Source organism: Cajanus cajan, chromosome 7 (genome assembly GCF_000230855.2).
Source record: "Cajanus cajan strain Asha chromosome 7, NIPB_CcT2T_4, whole genome shotgun sequence".
In the NCBI taxonomy this organism is placed as follows: Eukaryota; Viridiplantae; Streptophyta; class Magnoliopsida; order Fabales; family Fabaceae; genus Cajanus; species Cajanus cajan.
Genome location: NC_138523.1, coordinates 55,865,322 through 55,883,483, shown reverse-complemented (window position 1 = coordinate 55,883,483; position 18,162 = coordinate 55,865,322). Strand labels below are relative to the sequence as shown.

At 35.1% G+C, this 18,162-nt stretch overlaps 4 protein-coding genes across 5 annotated transcripts; 1 reads left to right on the top strand and 3 right to left on the bottom strand.

The window, feature by feature from the left end:
* Nucleotides 1-548: 548 nt before the first annotated feature.
* LOC109806069 (cysteine-rich receptor-like protein kinase 10) lies at nt 549-4,440 on the top strand. Its single transcript, XM_020368421.3, has 7 exons — nt 549-1,518; nt 2,268-2,405; nt 2,521-2,642; nt 2,723-2,933; nt 3,202-3,439; nt 3,616-3,766; nt 3,847-4,440. Exons 1-7 carry the CDS (start codon nt 564-566, stop codon nt 4,180-4,182), a joined length of 2,151 nt encoding a protein of 716 aa, XP_020224010.2. The 5' UTR covers nt 549-563; the 3' UTR covers nt 4,183-4,440.
* Nucleotides 3,201-8,455, bottom strand: LOC114915749 (cysteine-rich receptor-like protein kinase 10). Of its 2 annotated transcripts, XM_083060172.1 has the most exons (8): nt 7,425-8,455; nt 7,046-7,177; nt 6,825-6,946; nt 6,521-6,731; nt 6,052-6,289; nt 5,758-5,908; nt 5,236-5,619; nt 3,201-4,652 (listed from the first exon to the last, which is right to left on the bottom strand). In XM_083060172.1, exons 1-7 carry the CDS (start codon nt 8,206-8,208, stop codon nt 5,272-5,274), a joined length of 1,986 nt encoding a protein of 661 aa, XP_082916298.1. In that variant the 5' UTR covers nt 8,209-8,455; the 3' UTR covers nt 3,201-4,652; nt 5,236-5,271. The 2 variants fall into 2 exon arrangements, with proteins under 2 accessions (XP_082916298.1, XP_029126516.1); XM_029270683.2 differs by lacking the exon at nt 3,201-4,652 and having other exon boundaries at nt 5,075-5,619.
* A 1,771-nt stretch (nt 8,456-10,226) lies between these two features.
* On the bottom strand, nt 10,227-11,665 carry LOC109806172 (antimicrobial ginkbilobin-2-like protein). The gene is made up of 2 exons (XM_020368556.3): nt 10,674-11,665; nt 10,227-10,600 (listed from the first exon to the last, which is right to left on the bottom strand). Exons 1-2 carry the CDS (start codon nt 11,458-11,460, stop codon nt 10,443-10,445), a joined length of 945 nt encoding a protein of 314 aa, XP_020224145.1. The 5' UTR covers nt 11,461-11,665; the 3' UTR covers nt 10,227-10,442.
* Nucleotides 11,666-12,427: 762 nt separating this feature from the next.
* LOC109813288 (cysteine-rich receptor-like protein kinase 25) lies at nt 12,428-15,849 on the bottom strand. The gene is made up of 7 exons (XM_029270682.2): nt 14,821-15,849; nt 14,562-14,699; nt 14,342-14,463; nt 14,038-14,248; nt 13,522-13,759; nt 13,154-13,304; nt 12,428-13,036 (listed from the first exon to the last, which is right to left on the bottom strand). The coding sequence occupies exons 1-7, from the start codon at nt 15,623-15,625 to the stop codon at nt 12,707-12,709; spliced, it is 1,995 nt and encodes a 664-aa protein (XP_029126515.2). The 5' UTR covers nt 15,626-15,849; the 3' UTR covers nt 12,428-12,706.
* Between the last annotated feature and the right edge of the window lie 2,313 nt (nt 15,850-18,162).

The window sequence follows — 18,162 nt, the reverse complement described above, 5'->3', positions numbered from 1 at the left end:
TTATAATCAAAACATATATCAATTACTTGTTAAAATAAATATTAATAATTTTTTTATATATTATTTTAAAATATTTAACTACATATATATATATATATATATATATATATCTTTAAATATTACATTATTTCACATCTTATCAAAATAATGTGATGTAGGGTTTTAACTGAGATTTTGAGATATAATTGCATGGCACACGTTGAGATATGAGGTAGGGGATAATTTGTAGAATTAGTCAAACGTCAAATATTGAAATCAAACATGGGTAAACTTTTTTTAATTAATATTTCAATTTTATAGTTGCATAAACGCTATGGTTTAGCTGTATAAAAAAACTTTATATTTTAATTTTTATAGTTTAACACATTCTAATTTATATATATATTTTTTTAAATTTTTTATAAATTTACATAAAAAAAATGTATTAAAATCCGTCAATTTTAGAGGGTCCCGTAACTCCCTTATTATTATTATGCGGAAGAAAATGAGGTACTTAAGTGGACAGCAACAAAATTGACTGACTAGACTCGCTCGCACTTGTCACGGAAAGTAAGAAACAAGAAATGCTAACCAAACAATCCTATAAATTGCAACACTCCATAGTCCATACCCAACCAGTCAACCACCGTATACGTTGGTGCTGCACAAACATTTGTGGCATCAACAACACCATGCTTTGGGATTACTTGAAGCTCCTCTTTTTCTTTGTCCTTGTTATCTTCCTCAGTTTGGCAACAACTAAGGCACAGGGTCCAACTTTTCTTTACCAGGATTGCTCAAGCAACGGAACCACAGCCAACAGCACCTTCCAATTAAACCTCAGGACCCTCTTCTCTTCACTCTCTTCCAACGCCACCGCCAACAACGAATTCCACAACACCACAGTCGCAGGAACAAACCCCTCCGACTCAGTCTATGGACTTTTCATGTGCAGAGGTGACGTCTCATTTCAGCAGTGTGGACAGTGCGTCGAAAACGCCACACAGAAACTATCATCAGACACCAAGTGCTCCCTGTCCAAACACGCCGTCATCTGGTACGACGAGTGCATGGTTCGCTATTCCAACCGCTCCTTTTTCTCCACCGTAGACACAACTCCTACTGTTGGCCTTTTAAACAGCGCCAATATCTCAAACCAAGCAAGCTTCATGCGTTTGATGTTCGACACCATGAACCAAACAGCAGATGAAGCAGCCACTTCTCCTATCGGTGCCAAGAAATACGGCACCAATGAAGCAAGCATATCTGGCTTTCAAACCCTTTATTGTTTGGTTCAGTGCACGCAGGACTTGTCACCCCAAGGTTGCAGAAGTTGTCTTAGTGATGCCATAGGGCTCCTTCCATGGTGCTGTGAAGGAAAACAAGGAGGGAGAATTCTAAATCCCAGCTGTAATGTTAGATACGAATTGTACCCTTTCTACCGCACAGACACCACTGCTTCCCCTCCAACGCCAACGCCCACACCATCACCCTCTCTTCCTCCAACTCCAACTCCAACCAATTCTTCTAACTCCGCAGGTAATATTATATGCTCTTGTTTAGTCAAATTTCTTCACAATTATTTAAAAAAATGAAATAAATAAAAGTTTCTTCATACGTATAAGTTAATTTATCAAAGTTCTCTCATATTAACTTATGCAAAATCTTATTTTTTTAATGCAAGTATGAAATTCAGAATTTTATGCTATGAGTTATATTTAGATTGATCAAAACAATAAATCGTTAATTTTCATTATATTTCATGGTTATTTAAGCAACTCAAATAATAGAAGTAACACTATATTTTCTCATCTTCCATTTTGTCTTCTTTTATCTAGGAATGTGCAAAAAAAAATAATAAATAATTCAAATCGATTCATAACCAAACCAATTCACGTTAAAAAATTGAATCTAATTTTGAAAAAATATTCAAACGATCTACTTTGTAAAACTAATTCAATTATTCAATCTATTTTTTTTTTACATATAAAATAAATATCCAATACTGCATCGAACTTATCTAATTTAAAAAAATATATCCATATTTTAAAAGAATCGAATCCATCTACTTTATAAAAAAACAAATCAGTCAATCAATACACTTCTATAAAATGAATCAAGTCTATTTTGGTTTGGACTTTTCAAAAATCTGATTTCTTCCTTACGTCATCAAATGTTGTGTATTCACTAGTTGCAATATCATGAGAAACATGAACAACAGTTAAATTCGATGGAAATTTGCAAATTTGACCGAATTGTAATAATGTCACTTCATTTTGGAAATACAGGGAGTAGTGGGATTTCATCGGGGACAATTGTTGCGATTGTGGTTCCGATTGCAATTGCTGTGCTGCTACTTGTTGGGGGCATTTGGATCTTAAGTAAAAGGGCAGCAAAGAAGCGTAACTCTGCACAAGACCCAAAAAGTAAGGAGGAAGAGTAATTAAATTGAAAAGATATTGACTTTGGTTGTTCTTTGTTGCACTTGCACACTTTGCTATTGTAATTTTATCTGATAGACATGCCGTTTCATCTTCTTAGCTGGAACTGAGATCAGCACCGTGGAATCCTTGAGATTTGATTTCAGTACAATTGAAGCAGCCACAAATAAATTCTCTAATGCTAACAAGCTAGGTGAAGGCGGATTTGGTGAGGTTTACAAGGTATGAAGTTAGCACGCTATTATAACAAGTACATCAAGCCAATTTCTACATATGACATTCTATTTTTTTGAATAATTCAGGGCTTGCTTCCAAGTGGACAAGAAGTAGCTGTTAAGAGACTCTCTAAAAGTTCTGGACAAGGTGGGGACGAATTTAAGAATGAAGTAGAGGTGGTTGCAAAGCTTCAACACAGAAATTTGGTGAGGCTTCTAGGATTTTGTTTGGAAGGGGAAGAAAAGATACTTGTTTACGAATTTGTAGTCAACAAAAGCCTTGACTATATTCTTTTTGGTAGGCTCACGCTCATCTAATCCAAATTCTTTAGTCTTGCTTTATACTTTTAATTTTCAGAATTTGTCTGAATCATTCATGAGACCAAAATTAAGGAAGCTATGCATAACTAACACCGATACAATTCAGTATTTCACTAACCGAACCTCAACCACGAGAAATTTGTTTGGAAGCTTATTCTTTGACAAGTTAATCTTGCATTCCATTAAATTGATTCACCTTTATTAGAGATTCTTCTTTTAAAATGTTGACATTGTTCAATATGCAGATCCTGATAAGCAAATATCATTGGATTGGACAAGTCGATACAAAATTATAAAAGGAATTGCTCGAGGCATTCATTATCTTCATGAAGATTCTAGACTTAAAATTATACATCGTGATCTTAAAGCTAGTAATGTATTGTTGGATGGAAATATGAATCCGAAAATCTCGGATTTTGGCATGGCAAGAATATTTGGAGTGGATCAAACTCAAGCAAATACCAACAGGATTGTAGGCACATAGTAAGTACTTGCGACATTTATTTGTGAAAGCATTGGTTTCCAATTCACAAAATCTAAATATCATAATTAGTTCAAACATCTTCGCTGTTTCAAACCAAAATAAAAGAGCATTTATTTTTGTCATTCTTTTAGACTCCTGTTTCAGTACTGTATTGATGGTTCAATATGTGTTTCAGTGGTTACATGTCTCCAGAATATGCAATGCACGGAGAATATTCGGCAAAGTCTGATGTATATAGTTTCGGAGTCCTCATTTTGGAGATTATAAGTGGCAAGAAGAACAGCTCTTTCTATGAAACCGACGTAGCTGAGGATCTATTGAGCTATGTGAGTACATAGAATATTATAATTATTTTTCTACTTTGGGTTAATTCGTTGGTACTGAATAATGATCACATTTGATACAGGCTTGGAAATTTTGGAAGGATGAAGCGGCCATGGAGTTGATGGACCACTCATTAAGAGAATCATGTACTCCAAATGAAGTTATCAGATGTATCCATATCGGTTTACTCTGCGTCCAAGAAGATCCAGTAGATAGACCTACAATGGCATCAATAATTCTAATGCTTGATAGTTACTCTGTTACTATAGCGGTACCTAACAAGCCTGCATTGTTTATAAATAGTAGTACTGAACAAAACATGCCAATGTGGCTGCAAATTGATCAGTCTATTACCAAGTCAACAACAAAGTCTGTCAATGAGAAGCCGGTCCCGGTTAGTGAAGGAGATCCTCAATAAGTATGAAAATGTGAGGAGGTTTTAAAGAAAGAGTGTATTCGTCTATCTTGTTTATTTTTCAACGTGGAAAAGATATCTTCGGGTCGTTTAGGCCATTTTGTATTTATTGCGTGTGGCACGAGAGACGACTTGATTGTTTCTTTCCGCTAAATTTAAACTTTACCTAGTGCAAGTTTAATAAAGATTGGAGGTATAAGTTGTGAGCTTCTAAAATGTAGCCGACATACTATTATGGCAATATAAATAAGGTTTCTGCAACTCAAGAATAGCGACGACCAATATTTATGAAGTATTTTTGCCATTTGTTCATTAGCCTGAACATGGAATACGATTTTGGCTTTAAAATAAAACCTTAATTCCTTGTCCGTCCAAGAAAAACAAAAATGCAGAGTTTGTCTTATGATGGTATTTTACTCCTACTTCAAGATAAGCTGTTCGAGAAGGGTATCCACACATCAAGTACTGTCCTCCTGTGTCAATTTACAGTTAAATCGTCAAATTTGACTCAAAATGTTCACCAAATAATTAACTAACCACTCTCTAACTAATTAAGATATTTCTTCTCTTTCTACTGGACTTGTGAGGTGGGTCACAATTAACCTTTTTATTTCGTCATTTTCCGCAAAACCAAACGGGGATTTGTCCGCACATCATAATTATTTCCATTTTCCACCACCTATATACAAAACGATTGGAGTATTTGCCTTTGTTTTAAAAGTCCTTCTCTATGCATTTTTCTATTCAAACCCCGTCAGGCCTTCTAGATATCTAGTGGCCGTCTCTGTTTACAACTGATCCAAAAATACTAGTTTCTTGAAAAAACAAGAAACATAGTTTACATAGAATATAAAAAACAATTGAGAAATTGCAGAAATGTACAATCTGTTGCAAATCCTTCCCCAAACGAAAATAACCAAAATGCTTTATCTAATCTACATGTTCATCCGACATGAATTACTGGACAGAACTCTTTTAGCCATTAATATTTACAATATATATCCGTTAGCTACATTTAACAGAGTAACACCATAGTTTGACAAGACTAGAACTTACACTGGATTGGTTGAAGAAAACATGAAAAGCAATCCTTTAGCGAGGGTATACTTCAGTAATGGATACTTCATTCACAGACCATGGAATTGAACAGGTGGTAGACCGATCAGTGCTAGACTGATCAGAGTCAAGCCCTTGGTTTAGCCCGTTATTAGGGCTTCTTCCACGCAAAAAAGATGCTGGCTGTCGTGGCATTGACATGGTAACTGAATAACTGTTCAGCATAAGTGCAATAGTGGCCATCGAAGGCCTGTCAGATGGATTTTCCTGAACACACAATAAACCAATATGGATGCATCTGTTGACTTCATTTCTTGAATAAGAGCCTCTCAGAGTTGGATCCAGAAACTCCAAAGGTGTTTTCTCTGTCCAATTCTTCCAAGCCTGTGGTAGAATAACGTTAGTGCTTAAACTTGGAATATCTCATTCCACACCCACTGAAATAGTGCATAGCTCGGCATTGCAGCTAAGGTTGGTATCAATAGAGAAGAATTAAAAAAATTAACTCTTTTATATACTCACATGTTTTAAGAGGTCATCAACCCGATTCGATTGATAAAAGTCAGTGTTCTTTTTGCCACTCACAATCTCCAAAACTAAAACACCAAAACTAAACACATCTGATTTCACAGAGAACTGTCCACGCATTGCGTATTCTGGAGACATGTAACCACTGAAAAACATATAATCCACTTTTTTAGAGACGAAATAACTATTTTGGAAAGATCATTTTTTTTTTCTGCAGAACTTAACTGACTATATGTTATAATATAAGTCACTGTATAAGAGGAGACGGCATAAAGACATCAAACTTACTAAGTTCCAACTATCCTTCCTGTATTCACTTGCCCCTGATCTGCCTGGAAAATTTTTGCCATGCCAAAATCTGAAATTTTTGGATTCATATTTTCATCTAATAAAACATTGCTGGCTTTCAAATCACGGTGTATAATTCTAAGTTGGGAATCTTCGTGTAGATAAAGAATTCCTCGAGCAATGCCATCTATAATCTTGTAGCGTCTTGACCAATCTAACTCTCTTTGCTTTACAGGATCTACAAAATTTGCCAAAATGAAATATCCAGATTAGCAATAGCAAAGTTACTACAATTTCGTTTATACACAACTACTACCCCATTTTCAACGTGGCTGTTCTTTAATAAGGTAAAAGGTAATAACATCATGTGAATACAATGAAGTGATTCTGCCTTTGAGTTTTCATATCAGTCTGTTCAGGGAAATCAATAGAGATGTCACACAATAGAAGAGTAAGAAAAGGTGCATACCAAATAGAAAGTGATCAAGACTTTTATTTGGTATGTATTCGTAGATAAGGATCTTCTCCCGACCCTCCAAGCAAAATCCCAATAGTCTCACTAAATTTCTATGTTGAAGCTTGGCCACAAGGGCAGCTTCATTCCTGAACTCTACTGCACCCTGCAAGGAGGTTACCGACAACCTCTTCACAGCTATCTCCTGTCCATTAGGGAGGACGCCCTGAAAACAAGCACAGGAATAGATCAACTTAACTAATTTAGCATAAAAAAGACGTGTTAGCATTTTACTATTTTAGCATAAACATGTTTATACCTTATAAACTACCCCAAATCCACCCTGTCCAATCTTGTTCTCATCTGAGAATCTGTCTGTGGCTGCTTCAACTGTAGCCAAGTCAAATTGCAAGGACTCCACATCAGTGAGATCATCCGCAACTACAGAGCAAAGAAAGACAGTAATTATCAGCAATCAAACCAAAGTGAAAGGAACCAAATTATACGAAACAATCAGTTTGACGGGAAAAGAGAGATTACTTGAATCCTGGACAAAAGTATTATACTTCTTGCTTGCCCTCTTACGTAGGAAGCAGACGCCAACGATGAAAAGAACAAGCACAACAACAATGGGGACAACAATGGCCACAATTAGAGAGATACTGCTTTTTCCTGCACAGGTTCGTCACTTTCTAAGACACCCCAGAAATGATGTCATCGGAATTTAGAAGCTGACATGGTTATATTATCTAGACAAAACTTTGATTCAGTTTTTCAAAATACTTTTGGTGCAGTTGTCTTATCATAACTGTAGTTTCAAGTTAGTAACTTAGATGTTTATTATGTGAATGACTGGAATGAAATTTGAATTCTAGTAAGAGAAGATGAGCTAAGCAATTGTATTGTATCTAAGATGTACCTGAAGATGGAGGGGGAAGGTCTGGGTGAGTGGAGACGGCGGAAGCATTGTAAAAAGGGTACAATTCATATCTTAGATTACAAGACGGAAGCAGGGAGCGTGCACCACGTTTTCCATTACCGAGGGAGCTTTTGGCGCCTGAGAGGCACATGTTACAGTCAAAGGTGGACAGATCGGGCGTGCACTCCGCCAGTGTGTACAACTTGATGGAGCTCGTGAAATCCGCTTCTTTTGTAGCAAACTTGTGACCTGAAAGAGAATTGACGGCTTCCTGCACTACGTCGGTCAACGTGGCTGCGAGAAGATCGTTGAAGCGGGAAGCGTCGGATTGAGGGATGCTCTGTGTGTTTTCCAAGTTAACACTTGGAACTATGTTGTTGAGGAAGGAAAGGTTGGAGTAACGCAGCGTGCATTCGTCGTACCAGATTATGGACTCAGTCTGGTTGGTGCACAGCTGTGTGATGTTTTTTGCTGCGGCGGCTACGCAGTCGTGGCAGACGGAGGGGGTGGTGACGTCGCCGCGGCAGAGGAAGAGTCCCTTGACCTCGTCGGGGTTTCCGAGGGAGATGTTGGTGCGGTAGAAGCCGTCGTGGAGGGTGGCGTTGGAGACGAGGGACGAGAGGAGGAGGTTCAAGTTGGTTTGGAATCTTGTGTTGGGTCGGTAATAGGATCCACTTGTGCAGGCATGTGCGCTGTATGTAGGAGCTGCTTCACTTGCATAGTTCAGCAATACAAACACAGAGACAAGTAACAAGTGCCTTGAAGAGCTTCTGAAAATACACATCTCTCAACTCTCAACAGGATTCACTTGTTCTGGCGATATGAAGATGAGTTTTCCCCTCACTCATACAACTCAATCAAGACTTCTATTTAACACCAAACCCTTTTGCTCTTCCCATTCTTATCAAACTTTTATTTGTATTACACGAGTTAAGTTATGAATCATTAAACAGTGTCACCGTGTTACAGACACAGTTTTATTAAAAAAAGTTTGACGGGAATCAAACTCGTGTCGCTGTCCCATGTCAATGCAGCCACTGTTCTTGAAGAGGACGCAAGTGACCACTAGAATGCGAGATGGGTCAAACACTCACTTATATGCAATTGGTTCGACTCTCGACTTTAGCCTTTTCTTCTTTTTCCCTCTTTATTATCTATTTTGGTAACAAAACAAAAATAGAGGTGTTTCATTTCAAACAAATAAATAAGTTTATAAAAATAAGTAAAAATCACTAATAACTCCACACACTTTTATTTCTCTTATTTCTTTTTTAATTAAACACATTTACTGTTTTTTATTTTTTTTCCTCTTATTTTATTTCTTTTCTACCAAATACGTGAGAATGAATGAATTTGTCTTTATCTTCGTTTATTTTACAAAAAAACTTATTATTATTATTTTTCATTACAAATGAGTTTCTACGGGACTCTAACTTTCAAGAAAATAGCTAATTTTAAACCTATTTAGGTCGAGTGCAAATTTAGATAATGAATATTATTGTCATATTTGAAAAAAACACCTATATTTAAAAAAAAAATATTTTATACAAAAAATATTTATTGTGAGTCTACGTCAATCCTTCCCTGGTTCACTTAAAGAAAATATCTTTTATGTTTTGATAGAGAAAGAATTGAGACTAGTCAAATGAAAGGACTAAAGAACCCACGGTCAGTTTCGGCGTCTAAGTAATGGGCGAGTATCACAGTTACGGATGGCAACCGGCCATTGGCGGATAATAATAAACCACCCTCTACCTTGTTGATTAAAAATTGATCTCATATTTATTTCTTATTTGTATGAGTATTTATTAAACGGGTATTCATGAATTTCTTGAATATTTATGGATATTCATGGATATCAATGAATATTTATAAATTTTTTAAGAAATTAAAAAATTATATTATAAATAATTTTAAGTTTATATTTAATATTATTTTAAATATTAAAAATAAAAATTTAATGTTAATCTTGAACTTTTATTTAATGTTAATTTTGTTGAAACAATAATAAAAATGCAAGATAATCAATAACTTAAAATACATTAATCTCATACAAGTAAGTGAAAGTCTCATATTACAAAATTACAATAATTCAATCTCATAATTCCAAATGAAAGTAAACAACTTAAAATGCATAAATCTTATTAGTCCAATCAAATCTATAAAATTAATCAAATTACATCTGACATAATTCTATGGAAAGAAAATAAGATGAGAGAGTGTAGTTTTAGAGTTACGTGGTACAAAGATAATTAGGATATTTAAGAAATATTATTAAACGGGTATCCGTCGGTATGAATATTATCATACCCACCCCGCCCCGTTTATAAATGGGTAAAAAGTTATTCGTCCTCATTATCTGCGGGTACTTAATTAGCCTATCTATTTATTATCCGTAGCGAATTTTATCCACAAATACCCGCAGGTGCAGGTATTTTTGTCATCCCTAATCACAGTTACGCAGTTGCATCCATTCAATAGTGTAATCTTCATAGTATATATCTACAAATATTTGTTCATTACAAATTCTTCGATATTTTCTCTCATTTTTTATATTAAATAATTTTTTTTATTGTATTATAAAAGTATTAAATATATTAATTATTAAAGAATTACTTATTCATTTTTTATATAAAAAAACCAAAAATATTATATATATATATATTATAATTTCCTAATATTTTGATGTGAGATAATAATATCATACAATGTTGATATAATATGATGTGAATTACCTTTTTATAAATATCTATAAATACTCAGTAATATAAATCAAGATTCACTATCCACACACCCACTCCGTTGACATCTAAAGAACTAATTTTTTACATGTAAAATGTAAACAATGACTCAATCTGGCAAAGTAATTACAGCAAACATAGACATTGTTGATACAGCTGCTAGCTTAGCCTGCTACTCCAATCTCACAATCACAAACAAAACTTTGTAAAAACTAACGCTGAAGTTATAGTTCACTCAGACTCTACATTTTCAGGCTTCCCATTAAAATACTGATAACTAATTGTCTCCAACGTTTGCAGCATCAGCTTTCCTCCATAATTGTATCATACTCCTAGCTTGCTTTCTCATGACAGCACATATCCCAAACGTGAAAAGCACCATTGCAGCAACAATAGGTATAACAAATGTAAGAATCACTTCAACACGACTCCTTTCTGAGCAAACATCAATAAATTCAATCACTCACTAGTCAGAACTCAAAACAAATAAGCACAATTCACGCTGTACCTGAAGGACGAGAGTTTGCAACCGGTGGGGCCAATGTTTCGGTGCTATTGTAAAACGGATACACTTCATATCTGATATTGCATCCTGGAAGCAACACCCTCGCTCCTCGATTCCCGTCACAGCAATTCGGAACAGAAGCAATGGCGCTTCTGAAACACATGTTGCAATCGAACAACGACAACTCTGGCGTGCACTGCACCAACCCATAAAGCCTCACCGAACTCGTCAAGTTCACTTCCCCTGTTGCGAATTTCTCATCCACGTAATTCGCAGCTTTCGTTGCCAGAGAATTCAGCAACCCCGCCAGCAAGTCGTTGAAGCGGTCAAGGTCAACGCGAGCCACGCTTCCGGAATCGGAGATGGTCACTGAGGGTACTATGTTGTTGAGGTATTGGTTTGAGTAGCGCACCATGCACACGTCGTACCAGATTATTGCCTCTTTCTCAACCGGGCATCGGCGTTTTAGGTCCGTTGCTGCGGCGGCGACGCAGGCGTGGCAGGTGGCGGCGAGGGTGTCGGCGCGGCAGAGGAAGAGGCCCTTGACGGCGGCGTTGGGGGTGTCACTGTCGATTGTTGTTTTGTGGAAGTGGGTGCCATGGGTGGCGTTGGAGGTTAGGGAAGAGAGGAGGAGGTTGAGGTTGGTTTGAAATGTGCTGTTTTGTTGGTATTTGGAAGAGTCTGTGCAGGCATGGGAACTGTAAATTGGAGCTGCTTTCGTTGGAAAGATAAAAGAGATAAAGAGGAAGAAGAAAAGCCGGTGAATTACAAAGTAGTTGGAAGGAGGCATCTTGCTGATCTTGGTTTAGAGAAGGATTTGTAGGAGGTTGTACATTTCTTCAATTTGCCAATTGTTTTTGTCTTTTGATATTTTACGTTTCTTATTCTGTCTTTTCTTTACTTTTTTAGAACCTAGTGTTTGTGGGACGGATGCAAACAGAGACAGCCACTAGATATGTAGAAGGCCTGATGGAGATTGAATAAGATAAGTAGAGTGTGTCATTGAGTTAGGGAATGGAAAGTGAGAAGGACTTTTACAAGAAATAAAAACATTAACAAAAGCAAATTCCAAGTCCAATCGTTTTACTAATAGGTGGTGGAAAAAGATGCAAACCGAGACAGCCACTATATATCTATCCATACCTATAATTTTTTTTCTCATATTATTATACCAGGTTCATATCTAATATCTTAGAAGGATGCAAGTTTCAATCTTGTTGACGATTTAAAAATGTCCAGCGAGTAATTTATGCGTATTCTTTAAAGTTTGAAGCTTGTCCTAACCTTAAAAGAAATTTTATAACTTAATTTACCTAAACTTGAGTTAAAAAAAATATCATTTATTAAACTTTCATTTTTCTATCTTCTCTTATTTTCCTCTCAAGTATTAAATAATATTTGGTGTCTGCCGATTATTTTCCATATCTTAGGTAGAGATTGGTTGTTTATTTTGCAAACAGTTTGAGTCAAATTTGACGGCTTAACAGTGAATTGACAGTACAGGACAGTATTTGATTTCATCGTCTTATGTGTGGATGCACTTCTAGATAATCTTATCTTTGAAGTAGTAGAGTACTATCATATTTCATAAGACTAGCTCTGCATTTGTTGTTTTTCATGGATGAACAAGAATTTAAGGTTTCATTTTAAAACAAATCACATAAATACTTCACCCAAATTGGTTGTCACTATTCTTTAGTTGAAGAAGTCGTAGATATATAACCATAATGATATGTGGGCTACATTCTAGAAGTTGATTTATTGCCAACTTATACCGCCAATCTTCATTAAACTTGAATAAGTTTACATTTCGTGGACAGAAAACAATCAAGTGAAGACTCTGGTGCCACACGCAATAAATACAAAACGGACTAAACGACCCGCATATATTTTTTCCACGTTGAAAAATAAACAATCACAACATGTTACAAGGTCGAGTATGTACTTCTGTCATAAGAAGCCACGACTCACAAAAAGGCTTTTTTCTTTTTTCTACGGATACGCTTTTTCTTTAAAACATCGTAACATTTTCATACTTATCGAGGATCTAATTCACTAACCGACATCTCATTGACAGACTTTGTTGCTGAATTGGTAGTAGACTGGTCAATTTTAATCGCCTTTGGCATGTTTGGTTCAGTTTTACTATTTACAAAGAATGCAGGCTGATTAGGTACCGGTAGAGTGACTGAGTAACTATCAAGCATAAGAACCACTGATGCCATTGTAGGTCTATCTGCTGGATCTTCTTGGACACAGAGTAAACCAATATGGATACATCTGATAACTTCATTTGGAGTATATGATTCTCTTAATGAGTGGTCCATCAACTCAAAGGGTGCTTCATCCTTCCACAGTTTCCAAGCCTGTATCAAATTTTCATCGACCATTTGTTATAATGTTATCACTATACAATATACACTATACAGTATGAGTGAATTAGCACAAAGGAGCTAAAAATATATAATATTCTCTCTACTCACATAGCTCAATAGATCCTCAGCAACGTCTGTTTCATAAAAAGAGTTGTTCTTCTTGCCACTTATAATCTCAAAAATGAGGACCCCAAAACTGTATACATCAGACTTAACTGAATATTCTCCATGCATTGCATACTCAGGAGACATGTAACCACTAAAACACATTCAACCATCAATAAAGAATTGTCAGCATCGGGAACAAAATGCAAGAGTCTAAAGAATGACAAAAATGAATCTTCTTTTTATTTTTGCTCGAATCTGTCAAGATGTTTGAACTAATGATGATATTTAGATTGGTTGAATTGGAAACCAGTACATGCTTTCACAAAAAAATGCTGCAACTGCTAGATAATAGAAAAAATTGTACTTACTATGTCCCTACAATCCTATTGGTATTTGCTTGAGTTTGATCTACTCCAAATATTCTTGCCATGCCAAAATCTGAGATTTTTGGATTCATATCTCCATCCAACAAAACATTGCTAGTTTTAAGATCACGATGTATAATTTTAAGCCTAGAATCTTCATGAAGATATTGAATGCCTCGAGCAATTCCTCCAATAATTTTGTAACGCCTTGTCCAATCCAATGATCTTTGCTTTTCATGATCTGCACATTGAACGATATAAACAATTCATGAGAAAAAACTCATATAAAGTTAATCAGTTTAATGGAACGTAAAATCATGTCTAAGAATCAACTTCCATACAATTTTACTTGTGGTTAATGTTCAGTTAATGAAATGCTGAATTGTATCATGTTAATTATGCATAGCCTCCTTGAGTATGGTCTCATATAAATAGTAATTCAGACAAATTCTGGAAACTAAAAATTAAAGCAGGAATGTGGAATGTACACTGTAAAGAATTCGGACAAGATGAACCTACCAAAAAGAATATAGTCAAGGCTTTTGTTGGCTACAAATTCGTAAATAAGTATCTTTTCTTCTCCTTCCAAGCAAAATCCTAGAAGCCTCACCAAATTTCTGTGTTGAAGCTTTGCAACCACCTCTACTTCATTCTTAAATTCCACTCCACCTTGTCCAGAGTTTTTAGAGAGTCTCTTGACAGCTACTTCTTGTCCACTTGGGAGCAAGCCCTGAATTTTTGCACAAAAATTAAATGGCTTGCACAGAAATCGGTATAATGTGCTAGTTATTAATAAAGAAACAATATCGTGCTAACTTCATACCTTGTAAACGTCACCAAATCCACCTTGACCTAGCTTGTTAGCATCAGAGAATTTATTTGTGGCTGCTTCAATTGTACTGAAATCAAATCTCAAGGATTCCACTGCACTGATCTCAGTTCCAGCTAAGAAGCCAAACGGCATGTCTATTAGATAAAATTATAATAGCAAAATGTGCATCTAAGAACAAGCAAAGTCAATATCTTTTCAATTTAGTACTTACTTTTTGGGTCTTGCGCAGAGTCATGCTTCTTTGCTGCTCTTTTACTTAAGAGCCAAATGCCAGCAATAAATAGCAACACAACCACAGTAATTGGAACCACAATTGCAACAATTGTCCCCGATGAGATCCCACCACTTTCTGTATTTTCAAAATGAGGAAACCTTGTTGCATTATATTTCATTCCGTTCCATTCTACCTTTTGATGAATCCAAATATAACTAAAACATGAAATTGTGAATCATATATATTATTAGATTACCTCCGGAGTTGGAAGAAGTGGTTGGAGTTGGAGGAAGAGAGGCTGATGGTGGAGTGGTGTTTGTGCGATAAAAAGGGTACAAATCATACCTAACATTACAGCTAGGATTTAGAATTCTCCCTCCCTGTTTCCCTTCACAGCACCATGAAAGTTGCCCTATGGCAACACTAAGACAACTTCTGCAATCTTGTGGTGACAAGTCCTGCGTGCACTGAACCAAACAATAAAGGGTCTGAAAACCTGATATGTTTGCTTGATTGGTGGCGTATTTCTTGGCACCAATAGGAGAAGTGGCTGCTTCATCTGCTGTTTGGTTCATGGTGTCGAACATCAAACGCATGAAGCTTGCTTGGTTTGAGATATTGGCGGTGTTTGAAAGGCCAACAGTAGGAGTTGTGTCTACGGTGGAGAAAAAGGAGCGGTTGGAATAGCGAACCATGCACTCGTCGTACCAGATGACGGCGTGTTTGGACAGGGAGCACTTGGTGTCTGATGATAGTTTCTGTGTGGCGTTTTCGACGCACTGTCCACACTGCTGAAATGAGACGTCACCTCTGCACATGAAAAGTCCATAGAGTGTGTCGGAGGGGTTTGTTCCTGCGACTGTGGTGTTGTGGAATTCGTTGTTGGCGGTGGCGTTGGAAGAGAGTGAAGAGAAGAGGGTCCTGAGGTTTAATTGGAAGGTGCTGTTGGCTGTGGTTCCGTTGCTTGAGCAATCCTGGTAAAGAAAAGTTGGATCCTGTGCCTTAGTTGTTGCCAAACTGAGGACAAAGAGAAAGAGGAGCTTCAAGCAATTCCTAGACATGATCGATTTGATGCGTCTGTTAGAGTGTTAATAATCTCATATCAGAGTACTACGATACGGTAGTTGGATATGAATGTTTAATTTGAGTTTATAGTTTTGTTGACATTTGTTATTTTACGAGGACAAGTGCGTGCCTGTGACTTTAAATTTGCACACACTTTGATTTCCCTTCGTGACACATAGTTTGGCAGGCAATGAAAGGAAGGACACCAAAGAGTTTGGCGGTCAATGAAGCAAGCCAAGCCAAATCTTGTCAATCTTGTATGTTGTTTTTCACTTAAATCCCTTTCAGATTAAAAAAACAATCTGAATTTTTGACAACGATTACAGAAGTTAGTTAATTATTTCAGAATGTTGGTTAAAGATTTAAAAATAAATTTTCAAGATATAAAATCTCCTCATTTTTGTTTAATTTTTTTAATAAATGTTCTAACGATTGTTAATAAGACCGAATGTAATTAAAATTCAATTATAACAATAAAATTTCTTCACGTGATTTTAATTATTATGTAATTAGTGTAAAAAAGTTTATGTTATCAACTAATTAATCAGAAAATGTTTTTGAGATGATTTTTAAAATAATTATTATAAAAATTAATAAACTTATTACATATTGTAATATGTAATTAGATAAGAGAGTAGAAAAAAAACCATTAATGAATCTTAATTAAAAAAATATATTATCAATTATTATAAACTATCATATATATCATAATAATTTTTAAAAATTATATTCAAGATAGTTTTTAATTAATTAATAATATAAAAAAATTACGCTTGCATAATATTATAATTACATACTAACATGTTGGTTTGAGTGAAATTAGACTAAAATTTTCTTTAAAAAGTACAGAATTTGAATTTTACAGATAAAAAAATTTAGTTAGGAGAGAAAATTCTATTAAAGATAATTGTCAATTAGATTCTTTGAAAAAACAATTAATTATCAATAAAATTAATAGATATTTTGTACTAATAATATATTATAATAATAATTATATATATAGCATATTACTATGTTGAAATCATTTTCTTAAAGTCAAAAGCAACAATATACATGTTCAATTAAGAAAGAAAATTTTGAGATATAATAAATAATGTGACAAAAAAATATTAAAAAAATTATATACAAATTATTGTATAAATCATTAATATGTGTGTCACATTTTAAAGAAAATTATAAAATCGTAAATACGTGGAACACAAATAATTGCTGACCTAAAGTCGCATGAAAATCTGTTGGATGCGTTTTGACTGGAACGAGGACAACGTTGAATTAGACAACAGAAACATTAGGCATATTTGAATATTATTTTTAAAAGTCACCAAGTTTTCCAAAATCCAAATTATTTTTTTCCACCCAGATGGGTCCAAATTGATAGTTCTGCACCCAATCCATTTTTCCCCCTATTAATAGGAAAATAACACCCGATAGCCATTCTCGGAAGACTTATGATCGTGCTCATATATATTCCCGTTTCCTCACGGATTTCCATTTCTATTTTGACCTTTTCTTTCAACATAAAGATAAGAGTAAGACTAATGCTATATATTTACAAAAATGATTATTAGACACGCAAACAATTTATTTGACACCTATAAAGCAAAGAAAAACAGAAAAATATAAACTTGATCTTTGCGCTTATCTGTAAAAACTTCAAAGTTATTTTTATTTCCTACTCTTCTATTACCTAGAACATCTTTAACGCTCAATCGTTATGGGTTTTTAATATTCAAAAAATCGCTATATAACTAAAAATGAAACTCAGTATCTTATACAGGATAGAGTAGTTTATAATTAAATAAATGAATATTTTTTATGCCATGAACTACCGGAAAACTTCAAATTTAATTATTGAGGTAAAAAAATAATAAATTATTTATGAGACGGTGGTGTTGTAGAATTCGGTGTTACCGGTGGCGTTGGAAGATAGGGAAGAAAAGAGGGTCCTGAGGTTGAGTTGGAAAGTGGTGTTAGCGGTGAAGGTTTCGTCGGTTGTGCAGTTTTCGCGAAGGAATATAGGGACATCTACGGATGATGCTTCAGTAAGAGTAAAGATAAGAAACGTGAAGAGGAGAAGATGGTTGAAGGAAAATAAGGCCATAGTGTGAATTTGTTAGTCTTGTACTGCAGTTTCTTGTTTTGTTTATAAAAAATGCAAAAGTTGGGTGAATGTCATGCATCATAATTACAAGTTCAATTACTTTCTTGTGGCACATCTCAACTGAAGTCAATGAAGCAAGTCAAGCTTTTGTTCTTTCGTTATCCGGAATTTTTTTTTTTTAGAATCAATTTTTGTTAATTATTTCTCCTAATGTTTAAAGTAATATGACTTATATGCTTCGTGTAATCACGACAATGCTAATTCATACGTTTTCCTACTTAGTTTTTTTATTTAACCATTTCATGTTTACTCAAAATACCACAAAAAAGAACTTCTAATTACAAGTTTGATTAAATTAATCCTCCTTATATAGCACATATAGAAAGTCATATTGTTGGACATAGGCATGAGCAAGGGGCGGGTTCGGACGGA

Coding starts and splice junctions, on each gene's coding strand:
- LOC109813288 (XM_029270682.2), bottom strand. CDS start 15,625: ATGTCTAGGAATTGCTTGAAGCTCCTCTTTCTCTTTGTCCTCAGTTTG. Junction 13,760..14,037: donor CCTTGACTATATTCTTTTTG/GTAGGTTCATCT, acceptor TTCAATGTGCAG/ATCATGAAAAGCAAAGATCA. Junction 13,305..13,521: donor AATAGGATTGTAGGGACATA/GTAAGTACAATT, acceptor AATGTGTTTTAG/TGGTTACATGTCTCCTGAGT.
- LOC109806172 (XM_020368556.3), bottom strand. CDS start 11,460: ATGCCTCCTTCCAACTACTTTGTAATTCACCGGCTTTTCTTCTTCCTC. Junction 10,601..10,673: donor TGCAAACTCTCGTCCTTCAG/GTACAGCGTGAA, acceptor ATGTTTGCTCAG/AAAGGAGTCGTGTTGAAGTG.
- LOC109806069 (XM_020368421.3), top strand. CDS start 564: ATGCTAACCAAACAATCCTATAAATTGCAACACTCCATAGTCCATACC. Junction 2,406..2,520: donor CTCTGCACAAGACCCAAAAA/GTAAGGAGGAAG, acceptor TCATCTTCTTAG/CTGGAACTGAGATCAGCACC. Junction 3,440..3,615: donor AACAGGATTGTAGGCACATA/GTAAGTACTTGC, acceptor TATGTGTTTCAG/TGGTTACATGTCTCCAGAAT.
- LOC114915749 (XM_083060172.1), bottom strand. CDS start 8,208: ATGTGTATTTTCAGAAGCTCTTCAAGGCACTTGTTACTTGTCTCTGTG. Junction 6,947..7,045: donor TACTTTTGTCCAGGATTCAA/GTAATCTCTCTT, acceptor TTTGCTCTGTAG/TTGCGGATGATCTCACTGAT. Junction 5,909..6,051: donor GGAAGGATAGTTGGAACTTA/GTAAGTTTGATG, acceptor TATGTTTTTCAG/TGGTTACATGTCTCCAGAAT.